Source organism: Podarcis cretensis (assembly GCF_951804945.1).
Source record: "Podarcis cretensis genome assembly, chromosome: 15".
Classification (NCBI taxonomy): Eukaryota; Metazoa; Chordata; class Lepidosauria; order Squamata; family Lacertidae; genus Podarcis; species Podarcis cretensis.
Genome location: NC_137185.1, coordinates 44,034,460 through 44,049,066, shown reverse-complemented (window position 1 = coordinate 44,049,066; position 14,607 = coordinate 44,034,460). Strand labels below are relative to the sequence as shown.

The window sequence follows — 14,607 nt, the reverse complement described above, 5'->3', positions numbered from 1 at the left end:
AGCGTCTTCTGCTTCCCCATGATTCACCCATGAAAACAGTGGGGGGGGGGGAACGACTGTAGGCCAGAATACGCCCCAAAATTCTTACCATGTTTTTCCATGTTAACGGAGTTGCAAACATATTTTTTTCTGGAAGCAGTTAACATGGACATAACTTTCACTAGATTCCACTAGATTTCCATAAGCAGCTTTTACCTCATATGAAACATAAAAGTTACAAGGTAAAGAAACATCAAGAAAAAGGAATAAAGTGCTGCATGTGAAGCTCTAGATTTGCATCTTGACATTATTTATGCATTTAATGCATTTATCAGTCAAACCAACTTACACAACTACAAATACATGTATAGTTCTTGGACTGATGGGCATGTGTTAATAGCGCTATTCTTCAAAGCCCTAGATGAAATGGAAAGCCATTAATGAGTTGGGAAGTGGGTAGAACGCCTTATGACACCATGGACTAACGGTTGCTTCAGAAGGTAAAGTTTATTCTTGGGATAGGGGACTTTAGCTATAAATACAGCAGCAAATTAAACACAAGTTTGAATTTGACCAGCTTAAATGTTCAGGGTCAGACTGGGTTCAAGTCATTCATTCAATCTGGCAGCTCTAAAGAATTTAGCATGGTTTCAAGTTCTGCTTTAGCCTGTAGGCCTTGTCAAGCTATTGTCTGAGAATCAGTTGAAGAACAGCCTGTTAGAAAGCACTTTGTTGCTTTTTTTCCAGTCAGCCTGTTACACATAGCTTTTAGGATGTAATCCTGTAGTGAACTTCATGGAAATTCTGAGTAGACATGCAAAGAATTGCACTGTTCACCTGTTGCTGTTTTTCCATTTTTTTTATTTACAGAGTTAAAAATATTACAATATTTAATATTCACAAGTAACAGCTCAAATTAGTAGCTTGAAGTAAGCTACGCTTTCAGTATAAAGAGAATGAAATCCAGCTGGTTTATCTAAGCATGTGTCCTCAGAGTTGCAATAGTCAGAAAGGTTCTGCCTGCTTTTGCTTCTTGTCACTCCCACCCCTGGCATTTGGCTTCCAGGTGGTTGTCCAGAGGGGCATGTGGTGCTTGGACCAAAAAAGGTCCTCCATCATGGCCAAATTGAGCTTGGGTTTAAACCTTTAACTTTTACACTGTATCTGAGGCATGACTTGGGAGTTTCCCCTGGCAAAATCCCACTTGATGTTCCTCGCAGATTTAAAATTCCTGTCTTGTAAATCCTCCTGTGTCCATCTGATTGGCGCATACAGAGAGTGTCAGACTAGGACCTGGGAAACCTGGGTTCAAATCTTCACTCAGCCATGAAGCTCACTGGGTGACCCTGAATCAGTCACTGCCTCTCTGCCTAACCTACCTCACAAGGTAGTTGCCAGGATTAAATGAAAAGGAGGAGAAAAGACTGCCAACCTAGCAGTTCGAAAGCACCTCCGGGTGCAAGTAGATAAATAGGGACCGCTTACCAGCGGGAAGGTAAACGGCGTTTCCGTGTGCAGCTCTGGCTCTGGCTCTGGCTCTGGCCAGAGCAGCGATGTCACGCTGGCCACGTGACCCGGAAGTGTCTCCGGGCAGCGCTGGCCCCTGGCCTCTTAAGTGAGATGGGCGCACAACCCCAGAGTCTGTCAAGACTGGCCCGTACGGGCAGGGGTACCTTTACCTTTACCTTGAGTTCTTGGGAGAAACAGTGGGATATTAATTAAATAAAGTGCCAGGAGCATGATTCTCTTTTGGTTCATATGCAGCTTGTTTCTTTTGTATGTGACCAACTTGCCTCAAAACATTCCTTGATGCCTGAGAAATTTTTATCTTTCCCATCCTGCAGTCTAATCCATGCATAGAGAGCCCTCTGCTCTGCCTGGACGGATAACAGGTAGCCTTTCTGAAAAAGCCACCTTGGAAGTTCTGGATTTCAACTTCCTACCTAGCAATCTTTTGCCAGACCATACATTTCCCCATGTCATTGGTTCCAGTGCAACGACTTGCTGTTCCTCACCACTGCCTGCACGCCTATCTAGATGAAACTTTTGCACAGGAACAGAAGTTGTCATGCAGCCTACCTGTTAAGCTACAAAAGATGGAGGGAGGTGGCGTTAGCCTTTTTCCATCATAGCTTTCAAGGAACAATCCTCACAACTACAGTTGTTTGGCTGTCCGAAGTAGCTAGTCAGATGCCTTCAAGAGAATTACTAGTTGAGTAACAGCCGTGGGTAAAAGCCTCAGTGCCTAGGGCTTGCCGATCGAAAGGTCGGCGGTTCGAATCCCCGCGGCGGGGTGCGCTCCCGCTGCTCGGTCCCAGCGCCTGCCAACCTAGCAGTTCAAAAGCACCTCCGGGTGCAAGTAGATAAATAGGGACCGCTTACTAGCGGGAAGGTAAACGGCATTTCCGTGTGCAGCTCTGGCTCGCCAGAGCAGCGATGTCACGCTGGCCACGTGACCCGGAAGTGTCTCCGGACAGCGCTGGCCCTCGGCCTCTTAAGTGAGATGGGCGCACAACCCCAGAGTCTGTCAAGACTGGCCCGTACGGGCAGGGGTACCTTTACCTTTTTTTAACAGCCCTCCCTTATTGTTTGTTCCCCAACAACAGCAATTACAAGTATAATGCTTCCAAACAAAGGACAATGAATCAGTGACAGTTACAGTCGTACCTCGGAAGTCGAATGAAATCTGTTCCAGAAGTCCATTTGACTTCCGAAATGTTCGGAAACCAAGCCACGGCTTCTGATTGGTTTCTGATTGCGCAGGCTCACTGGAAACAATAGTGGAAGCTGCACTGGACATTTGGCTTCCAAAAAAAGTTCTAAAACCGGAACACTCCCTTCTGGTTTTCAGTTGTTCAGTAGCTGAAATGTTCAATTCCCAAGGTGTTCGGGAGCCAAGGTATGACTGTACTGGTATTCAGATAAGTAAGATGGCTAGAAAGTCTTGTTTTAGTAGATATTAAAAAATGGTGGCGTATGAAAATAAGAGAATATATTGTTTATGAATATTTAACAGTATACATTGTTTAGCGTTGACTCAGATCCCTGCCTATAATAATAATAATAATAATTTTTTATTTATACCCCGCCCTCCCCAGCCAAGGCCGGGCTCAGAGCGGCTTACAAACAATAATAAAAACAAGAAGAATGATTACAACTTAAAAACAAAAATAAAATACAACATTAAAATAATGGAACATTAAAATATTAAAATGTAGCCTCATCGCAGGTGGAGAAGGAAAAGAAAAAGAGAGAGAGAGAGAGAGAGGGAGGGAGGGAGGGAGGGAATCAAATTGGCTCCAAGCCAAAGGCCAGGCGGAACAACTCTGTCTTACAGGCCCTGCGGAAAGAAATCAGATCCTATAAAATGGGCATAAGATCCACCAACAGCATACAAATCAATATGGCTAACCTGATCCAAAACACCCACCCACCCCACTCACACACGAAAACAAAGATCACCACAGCCAATCACAAACAAACAATCACACCCTAGGCCAACCCCAAACTCTCTCACCACCAAAGGAACACAAGTAAACAACACAAACAATGCTGACACCAAACTCTACATACATTAAGCATAATAGAAACACCACCACCTGACCCCTCCCCCATCCATCTTCCCTCCCTCCACCCCCTTTCTTTTTCCTTTTTTTTTTTCCTTCTCCCCCTAATGCCTCAACAAATGAAACGGATTTGTAAAAATGTTACATGGGGGGGAAAAAAATACGAGGCATTACACTTCTGTAAAACAAGAAAATCCTAAATAAAATATTTTTAAAAAAATAAAATAAAATGGGCATAAGAGTAAACGGTCTCATGTGGCCAATGAGAGAGTGAAAATCATCGCCACTCTATAAATACAGTGGTGCCTCTGGTTATCAGCTTAATTTGTTCCAGAGGTCTGTTCTTAACCTGAAACAGTTCTTAACCTGAGTAGCACTTTAGCTAATGGGGCCGCCGCACTGCCACCACACGATTTCTGTTCTCACCCTGAAGTAAAGTTCTTAACGCGAGGTACTATTTCTGGGTTAGTGGAGTCTGTAACCTGAAGTGTTTGTAACCCAAGGTACCACTGTACTCTATAAATACTAACTCATAATGGAAATGTTAACTCTGTCAAACTGTTGTACCAAAATTTGCCATCAAAGTACTTGTTCAATATTGTGGCTTTGTGTGCTACTAAGACTTTACGCTACTGCCAAAACTGCAAGGGACTTTTGTCATCATTTCAGTGCAAATTGAGGTGTGGGGTTTGGGTTACTATGTTTCAGCAAGTTTAAAAAGATTATTTCAACTGTTGATTGGTGGAATGAAAGCTGGAATGTTTGGGAAAGGAAGAAATCTCAGGATTCAGTTCCTTTTTGATTTGTACTAGCTGTTCTGTGTGATGACTTGCAGTGCTACTTTTCTTGCAGAGAACAGCCATCTGTTCAGGCAAGCAGCTGTAGTTTCCTCACTTGTACAGTCTAGGGAACTGTTTTAGAAAAGCACCAGAAAAAACACTAGATGTATCTGATAAAGAGGATAGAATGAGGGACAAGCAAATGAATTTGGCACATGCCTTCTAACGCACAACATGTCGCAGATTTTGCCTTTGTATAGTGAGTGAGAATGGAGCAATTAGTCAAGTAAGTTAGTGTGGAGTTTGCATCCATGGTGGGTTCCACACAATAAAGGCATTTTCTAGCTGTTGCTGTTCTTAGTTTTCTGGCTAAACCTACCGTAAGTAGCATCTCCAAAATACAGACTCCCTTTCCCTGGGATTGCTCTACCCTCAGACTCAAACTACATGTTCTGTAGAATTTCATGAGTCATGCCTCCATATTTTTCCTTTTAAAATTGTAATGACTTGAACAAGATTACCATATTTTTGCATGTATAAGACTAGGTTTTTTTCCTTTAAAATAATGTCAAAAATTAGGGGGCGTCTTATATATGAATACATCTCCCCCCCATTTTCTTAAATCTGAGTCCTCAAAAATAGGGGGTGTCTTATACATGGGGGCATCTTATAGATGGAAAAATACGGTACATCTGAACAGAAGGCTGAAAAAGACTGCTTAACTTTTTTACCTGTAAAAGAATATCACACTCTCTAAGCTATTCACATCCTAAGGCTCTTGGTTGATGAGGAAATAGTGTTCTTGTATTTTCCCCATTTGTTCCCCATTACTTTTGAAAACCAAGGTACCACTGTACTAATATGAACACATCGTCATGTTTGAAACCTGGTGGGGGAAGCATGATCAGAAGGGTGACTTAGCCAAGTTTTTGTTACATGTGTGCCACACATGTAGGTAGGCCCTTGGTGTGAAAGCTGGCATGTTCCCATTTTGAGTCTTTCTTTCAGGTATGAAATCTTATGTGGCTTTAGATAAACTACAATATCTCAGCTTTCTCTTTACTCCTTCTCCTGTCCTTCAAAAAGGGGTGATAATACTTAGAGGAGGGATGGAGAACCTGTGCCCTTTCAGAGGTCTGCCCCAGCCAGCATGAATCGATGGTCTGGGATCATATTAGACCTATTTGCATATCTAGCAACCAACTGATTTTTTTAGTTTTATCCCTATAAGTCACTTTGGGTATAATTCATCACTGAAAAGATTTGCTGGTGGTAGTCATGATGGGAGTTGAAGGCTAACAACATCTGTGGGCCTACAGGTTCCTTGTCCTTGTCTTACAGTGTTTTAAGAATTTCTGAAACAATGTGTGAAGTGCTTTGGACTTAGCATTGCTCTATGAATATTAGTAAATACCTGTGAAGTGCTTACCTTCCCACCTGAGTTGTAAAATATTCTCCTTAGTAAAAATGCTACAGGAATTCTTTTCAATAAAATGGCTTATGTAAAATTGGTATCTGAAGAAGTGTGCATGCACACGAAAGCTCATACCAAGAACAAACTTAGTTGGTCCATAAGGTGACTTCATAGAGCCGATCCAAATGTAGAGGGAGACGTGTGACCCAGTCCTGCGCAGGCTTTGCCAGGTTTAATTGTAGAGGCGCTACAGTGCCTTGCAGGACTATACTATGAATCAGTACTAACATTTAAATTGGCTCCTGTTTGGTGTCACCAGCATGCTCAGAAATAATAATACTGAAAATGTAAGATAAGCAAGTACCTTCAGGAATAGATATTAGGAGTAACAGCAGGTGGCGCTGTGGGTTAAAGCCTCAGCGCCTAGGGCTTGCCAGTCGAAAGGTCGGCAGTTCGAATCCCTGCGGCGGGGTGCGCTCCCGCTGCTCGGTCCCAGCGCCTGCCAACCTAGCAGTTTGAAAGCACCTCCGGGTGCAAGTAGATAAATAGGGACCGCTTACCAGCGGGAAGGTAAACGGCGTTTCCGTGTGCGGCTCTGGCTCTGGCTCTGGCTCTGGCCAGAGCAGCGATGTCACGCTGGCCACGTGACCCGGAAGTGTCTCCGGACAGCGCTGGCCCCTGGCCTCTTGAGTGAGATGGGCGCACAACCCCAGAGTCTGTCAAGACTGGCCCGTACGGGCAGGGGTACCTTTACCTTTACCTTAAAGTTCTTTAAAGGACGTGGGTGGTGCTGTGGTCTAAACCACTGTGCCTCTTGGGCTTGCCAATCAGAAGGTCGGCAGTTCGAATCCCTGCGACGGGGTGAGCTCCTGTTGCTGGGTCCCAGCTTCTGCCAACATAGCAGTTCGAAAGCACGCCAGTGCTTCTGGCAGGAAGGTAAATGGTGTTTCTGTGTGCTGCTCTGGTTTTACCAGAAGCAGCTTAGTCATGCTGGCCACATGACCTGGAAAAACTGTCTGCGGACAAACGCCAGCTTCCTCGGCCTGTAAAGCGAGATGAGCGCTGCAACCCCAGAGTCGTCTGCGACTGGACTTAACTGTCAGAGGCCCTTTACCTTTTAAAGTTCTATAAGTCTTAAAGTCACCTTTCAAGATCTTAATATGTTCAAGAGTTTCAAGAGGCATCCTGTTGTCTCACTTGTTGATCCTACCTGTCCTTCCACTTAACACCTTTCAACCATAGACACTAACCTTGCATCCCTGGCCTGTCCTGTGATTGCTTGCACATCCTTACTTTGAAACACCCTTGCACATGCTGCCTCCGTTGATTCTTGCTCCTCCCACAATCCCTGTGTCCCATCATGTTCATTAACTTCTTCTCTTCACTTTCTTAAACTATTACAGTTGAGTTGATGTTTGAAGAGCCACATTGGGTCATCCTGTGGGTGTATGTAAAAATTTATCTTATATCGATTTATGTTGTCACTTAGTTCCCCTGTGTCTTCTGGTAGATGAAAATATGAGAAGTGCAAATTAAGCTCCAATGTATTAAAGGAGGTTTATGGATTTAGTGGATTCTAGTAAAGGCTAGAATCCTGATGAACAATCTTATGTTCATTCATGCAGTGTTTTGATGTGAAACCTGTAGCCTTAGTCAATATTCTACATAGTGTTCCCAGGGCTGGAAAACTCTTAGTGCCAGGAATTTATTATCCCCAATACATTTCTTTTAGGGTTTGCTTGTTTAAAGCATTTTGTCCCACTATTTTGCCAAAAGGTTACTAGAGCAGCTTAAATTAGTAGTAGGACATAGAATCATAGAATCGTAGAGTTGGAAGGTCCCAAGGGTCATTAGTCCAAAGCTCTGCAATGCAGGAATCTCAACTAAAGCATCCATGACAGATGGCCATCCAACCTCTGCTTGAAAACCTCCAAGGAAGGAGAGTCCACCACCTCCCATGGGACCTGTTCCACTGCTGAACAGGTCTTACTGTCAGAAAGTTTTTTCAAATGTTTAGTTAGAATCTCTTTTCTTGTAACTTGAAGCCATTGGTTCAAGTCCTCCCCTCCAGATTGCTTCCTCTTCCATGTGACAGCCCTTAAGATATTTGAAGATGGCTATCATATGTTCTCTCAGGCTCGTCTTTTCCAGGCTAAACATACCCAGCTCCCTCAAGTACTCCTCATAAGGCTTAGTTTCTAGATCCTTTATCATCCTGGTTGCCCTCCTCTACGCACGTTCCAGCTTGTTAACAGTATTCCAGGTGTGGTGTGACCAAGGCAGAATAGTAGTGCTGTTACTTCCTTTGATCTGGACACTAGACTTCTGTTGATGCAGCCTAGAATAGTGTTAGCTTTTTTTGCAGCTGTAGCACATTGTTGACTTATGTTAAGCTTGTGGTCCACTAAGACTCCTAGATCCTTTTCACATGTACTGCTAGTAAGCCAGGTGTCCCCTATCCTATATTCAGGAGAGAAACACAAATTCAGGCACCAGCTGGGATGGAAACAGTTCAGAAAGCCTGATAGTATAGCTCTCATTGGGTGACAGTTGAGAGAGGACGAAAGCCAATTGATCTCTCTGCATAGGCAATGGAAATAACCTTGTTTCACTTATCTCCTTCTCTGCAAACAGGTATAAAATTGCAAGCAGGTGTACAGTTAATTCATATCAGGTTTACTACAGAATATATTTGTTGTTACAAATTACAAGAGTCATTATCTTATGCTTATCTCTCTTAAACTGGTGAAAGGAATTACATGCTTTATACAGAGTCAGGCCACTGGTCTTTCAAGCTCAGTATTGTCTACAATGATTGACAGAGGTGCTCTAGCACTTCAGAAAGGATTTTTCTCAGGCCGCCCTGGAGATGCCTAGAATTGAACTTGGAACCTTCTGCAGGCAGCACATGTTTTCTACCACTGAGCTATATAACCCAAAATACAGCTGATTATACATATCAAGCCAATTGTCTGTCATATTTTGGCAGAAACCAACCATAACCCTGAATTCTTGCATAAGTCAGCTTGTTTCCTGGCAGCATGGCAAGAGCAGTGAAGAAGTGAAGTGACTATGATTTCAGCAGTGTGCACCTGTGCACTATGTGTTCACATTAAACACTAGTTTATTTTAACTACTGTATAGCTTTAGGGACGCGGGTGGTGCGACTGGAAGGTCGGCAGTTTGAATCCCCGCGATGGGGTGAGCTCCCGTTGCTTGGTCCCTGCTCCTGCCCACCTAGCAGTTCGAAAGCACATCAAAGTGCAAGTAGATAAATAGGTACCACTCCGGCGGGAAGGTAAACGGCGTTTCCATGCGCTGCTCTGGCTCGGCAGAAGCGGCTTAGTCGTGCTGGCCACATGACCCGGAAGCTGTACGCCGGCTCCCTCGGCCAGTAAAGCGAGATGAGCGCCACAACCCCAGAGTCGTCCGCAACTGGACCTAACGGTCAGGGGTACCCTTTATCTTTACCTACCTTATAGCTTTAATGTAATGTGTGAATGAGAAAGATGAGGATTGCTGAAGGGAGAGGCTAAGTTGCTTCCACGGCTAACTTTGAAATATAGCTGTGACACTATCGTGTCCCAAGGCTGAATTAAGCAGTGGGGAACCAATGAAATTACTTGTCCATAATCTTCAAGAGAGAAAAAATATATAAAAACTATGCATTAGTGCTGAGTTACCCAGGACTTCAAAGCCTGTCAGTTTAGGATAATTAATTGGTTGATGTTCAGTTTTGGATAGGAAATAGAAAACCTGTTTGGGGTGCATATGTGTGTCCCACATGGGAAAGATCCATATCTCTGTCACTTTTATATGCTGAATCTTTTATTGGTATTGAATCTCTATTGAATCTCTATTTGTCATGTGTTTGTAAAGCCACCATAGCAAATTCTTGTGAAATGTGCGTTGTAAATCCATTCAGTATGTAATTTAAGAAGGATGAGTATTTGATGTGATGAAATGTGATCCTTGCACTAGGAATTTGAAATATTTGTTTAGCTATGTCAAGGGCTGCTGTCTTAAAAATATATATTTAAAAACTCTGATGATGGACTACAGGAATTTGTATCTGGTGCTTGGCATTTGAAATTATTTTTTCCTTCCTTGAATATCCTCATGATGCATTTCGTACTTGTATTCAAAATATACTGCATGTTATGTTTCTTCAAACTCCATCTAGATCTGAGCAATTTTCAGTATGGTCCTTAACTGATCATTCTCTCTCTTGTTGCCCAGGTTAGAGAAACCTTTGCTGAAATCCGATTATAAGATTTATTGGTCTTTGGAGGAACTCCCTTCTTAATGTTTGTATGTTTCTGTCTCTCTCCAGCTGTCCCTTTCCCTCCTACGCAGCGGTTAACCCTGAAAGAAGTTTTTGAGGATGGGAAACCCAGGCTGGAGGTCTTAAGAAACCACTTGGTGAAAGAAGGGCGTCTGGAGGAGGATGCAGCGCTGAAGATAATCAATGATGGAGCCTCCATTCTGAGGCATGAGAAGACCATGATTGAAGTAGAGGCTCCAATCACAGGTCAGAGAATGCTTTATTTTGTGGCTTGTTGTTTTCTGAGGCTCATCTGGAATGACTGGCTGCTAAAGCCAGCAGGTTTCCTGTTGCATGTTCTTTCCACTGAAGTGTGCTCAAGATCAGAAAGCTTTCTATACCTCCAAGGGGAAGAAGTGTTTTTGTAGATTGGAGATTTGAGTACAGGAGCTCAGTATAATCCAACAATTTAGACTGAAGCAAAACCATGTTCCCTATTGATTCTGTGACCTTTCTCTTCTTAGCATGTAATCCTGTCCCTCTTTTTGCTGTCCTTCCTCCCCTAGTGTGTGGTGACATTCATGGGCAGTTCTTTGACCTGATGAAGTTGTTTGAAGTTGGAGGATCACCCAATAACACACGCTACCTCTTCCTGGGAGACTACGTGGACAGAGGCTACTTCAGTATAGAGGTGACAATTCAACTGAGCCTTTGGGGATTACACTTTAAAGTTTGGGCTGAGCCTATGGAACCTTTTCTTCTTCCGCTTTGGTAGTTTATGCAGTCTAGGACAATTACAGAGAGTTAATATGCAACAAGGCTTATCTTTAAATCAGTACAAATTTATTTTTATGTTGGTCAGGAATCATGATGGCGAAGTGGCTAGATTGCAGTGAAGGACATTATGGGTTCAGGTCTGCCAAGCCTCATTCCAAATGCTACCATGTTCCTCCCCCTTCCCACAAATAAAAATAAATTATGATGCACAAGAGCAACTGACCTGTCAGTTTGCTAAGGACAAATAAAGTAGTCTGTGTTGAAACTTGTTTCTTTCTTTGCATGTTATTTGTATTAAAATATATAGGCCAATTTTCAACCAAAAGGTGTCTCAACTACAGAATACAATAAAAATGATAAGCTGTAGACATCTGAATACTATTATGGACTGCTTCAGTTGTGTAAAAATGTGTGATAGCTAAACAAAATAAAAGTTTACCTCTTCTGTTCTCACCTGGACATCTTTATGAGCTCTAGTTGCCCTAATGCATCTTCAGGTTAATCTGGGCTTAAATACAGTTTATTAATATTTCACTGTCTAAATGTTTCTGTGCTTTTTTGGGGTCCCACAGGCCAGACAACATATATTCAGAATTCATAGTTGACTCCAGTCTGCTAAAACAATCCTACAAAAATGGATAATTAGCTAGGGAGGGGTGAGCAGAGGAGGAAACAATCACTTCACCAACTCACTTATCATTCAGATGGAAATAATACTTCTGCTCTTGCTACCAGCTGGCATTCTGACGGGTTGTACAGGAATGGATCCTTAATTGCATTCAGACTGGCTCCTACTGGGTGGGAAATTGTGATAGCCAGGGAACTATGAGGGTGTCCTATTCAACAGAGGATCCCAATGTGCCCAGATGCCTTGATCCACGTTTACAGTTTTTTAGCGTCATCTGAAGTCTGCTGCTTATCAGCTTGAATGCTGGGTCTGCTGTTCAGATGGCTGCTTGCCTTCTTTTAAAGTGGCATGTGTATGCTTGCTTTCATCCTTTGTGTTGTTCTTTTTTAAATTAAAGGGAAACATTTTTTAAAGTTTCAAAACTATTGGGAAGGAGTAGGGGGGGTCAGGTTAGTGAACTCCAGTAGTGCTAGCCATATGACAGCATTTACAGCAAGTGTTTGCAGCAAGCTTGCAGAAACATTTTTTCCCTTGCAAAGCTTGGCCCAGAAGAGGAAAATACATGTTTTGTTTTAAATGTATTGAGGATGTTTCCAAACTCCTTCCCACTGCTCTACAATGATATCCCTCTTTTCACCTTAGCAATTGTGAGTGGTAAAATGAGTTAGGGGTATATTTGGGGTATTTGGTGATTGGAAAGAATTGGACTTGACCCTTAATTATTTTGGCTGCTAGCTTTCTGTTAAGTGGAGCCAGTGTGTGGCTATTACCATTGTGTGGGGTATTCCTGTCAGCTAGTATGATTAGTGGATGAGGAATTGTCTCCTACTAGTAAATGTTGCAGATCCCCTAAGTGGTTGTGATCTTTGGGTGAAATGAAGTTGGCAGGTATATGTAGGTCCCCCCCCCCAATGTTATAGTCTCTGCTGTGACACTTGAAAATTTCCAAAGGGGATACCACATGGCAGGGCTACATAGGCGTTGTTTCACAAAGGTAGAGGAATGGATTTCGGAAGCCATTTCAATTAATGAAAGATGTAAAAGTGAAAGGGCACCAAATGGAACGGAATGGTCAGATCCAGAAAAACTGAGGAACTGGTGACAGTCTATGAAAGTCGCAGGAGAATGGAGTTTCAGTAATCCAGAGGAGGACGCAGTAAACTGTTTAACAAGGTAGCATAGTCACCTTTTCTGATTCCATCCAATGCTTTCTTTGTCACTTCTAGGGCTAGCCATGTTTGACTCTCACAGCAGAAATAGCAAAGTGTCTTGTGGGACTTTAATGCACAACTGGGATGGCAAAAGCTTTGTAGGCCCATGAAATCTGGTCCCTGAGTGTTTGATGGTACAATTAATTTGTTAGGCTGTAACCGTGCCACAAGACTCTGAGTTCTATGCATTCTGCATGAGGGAAACAGAGGATGAAGAATTACAAGACATGATCACATGTTAAAGGCCGGGATTCTGAGCATGGACCTAGTGGACCACTGCTGTAGCGTTAATTCAGGAGTTATAGTGTGGAAAAATTGTGAGGGTAGAGAGGTTGCTACTTTCAGTTGTTAATAGGCTAATATTCATAATCTATCCCAACAACCTTTTGAGAAAGTTTCTCCTTTGTCGAGGAGGAATTCTGTGGAATCATGGCTCTGTTATGTTTTATGTTAATTTTTAGATTTCAGTTGCATAGTTTGAGCACTGAGGGAACAAGGATTAGCCTCCCTTGGCCACTTCTGTTATTGATACAGAGCACACCTCCATGTGCCATCACTCAGAATAACAATTGGCAGCATCAAAGGGGGAGTACCAGCCCCCCACTTCCCATTTTGTATCATTTTAGTAATTACTTTATGAGATGCGGGTGGCGCTATGGGTTAAACCACAGAGCCTAGGACTTGCAGATCAGAAGGTCAGTGGTTCGAATCCCCACGACAGGGTGAGCTCCCGTTGCTCGGTCCCTGCTCCTGCCAACCTAGCAGTTCGAAAGCACGTCAAAGTGCAAGTAGATAAATACTGTATTTTTCGCTCTGTAGGACGCACCGGACCATAGGAGGGGGAGAAGGGGGGGGGAATCTCCCCCTCTCTGCTCAGAGCCCCTTCAGCGAAGTGGCAGGAGAAATGGAATGGGCTTCGCTGAAGGGGCGCTGCGCAGAGAGGGAAAACTGTGCAGCGCCCCTTCAGCGAAGCGAAGCTTGGAGAGCAAGAGGGATCGGTGTGCACCGACCCCTCTCATTCTCCAGGCTTCAGGCGGCTATCCGCAAGCCTTCGGAGCACAGCGGGAACTCTTGCTGCACTCCGAAGGCTTGCGGATAGCTGCCTGAAGCCCCTGGAGTGCAGCGGGAGTTCCCTACGCTCCGGGGGCTTCAGGCGGCTTCATCGAAAGCAACGCGAAGCCTCCGGAGCGTGGGGGGAGCTCTCCCTCTGCGCTTCGGAGGCTTCACGTTGCTATCGCTGAAGCCAAGGAGCCTGCATTCGCTCCATAGGACGCACACACATTTCCCCTTCATTTTTGGAGGGGAAAAAGTGTGTCCTGTAGAGTGAAAAATACAGTAGATACTGCTCCGGCGGGAAGGTAAACGGCGTCTCCATGCGCTGCTCTGGTTCACTAGAAGCGGCTTAGTCCTGCTGGCCCCATGACCCAGAAGCTGTACACTGGCTCCCTCGGCCAATAAAGCGAGATGAGCGCCGCAACCCCAGAGTCGGTCACGACCTTTACCTGGTAATTACTTTATACAACTTTGATGAGGATGGGATTTAGGCTAATTGTTAACTAGTTAATGATATATAATAACACTTAGAAAGCATCTGAAATTTTCTGTGCGATGGTCTTTATGATGCTTTAACTTCATAGGAAGCAAGAAGTTCAGCTGCCTCAAAAGCTTGCTAACTTCTTTATGATCTCATAGTTGCATTTTTTATTTTTCAGCCTGTCTTTAGCATACTAATGGAAAAGTGAGGTGTACAGTTAATAAGTATAAGAAGGTGATTGGTGACAGGCTACAGGCATTTAGCTTTATTCATTTAAATACAGTGGTACCTCACTTCTCAAACATACTCTGTTTCGGAAGACCGTTTGACTTCCAAAGCCGTCAAAAACTGAGGCGCAAAGAGCTGGCTGCAAGTTCAATTGGAAAAATGGAAAAACACGCAGTGGAAGCCGTTCAACTTCTGAGGAGCGTTCAAAATGGAAACAATTACTTCCG

At 43.6% G+C, this 14,607-nt stretch overlaps 1 protein-coding gene across 4 annotated transcripts in view; it reads left to right on the top strand.

Annotated features, from left to right (window-relative positions):
- Window positions 1–14,607, top strand: part of PPP3CC (protein phosphatase 3 catalytic subunit gamma) — an 81,387-nt gene that overhangs the window by 34,887 nt on the left and 31,893 nt on the right. For all 4 annotated transcript variants that reach the window (XM_079955087.1, XM_079955088.1, XM_079955089.1 and 1 more), the window contains exons 2-3: window positions 10,072–10,269; window positions 10,569–10,693. In XM_079955087.1, coding sequence (XP_079811213.1) covers window positions 10,072–10,269; window positions 10,569–10,693 — 323 coding nt within the window. The remainder of the gene's footprint in view (window positions 1–10,071; window positions 10,270–10,568; window positions 10,694–14,607) is intronic.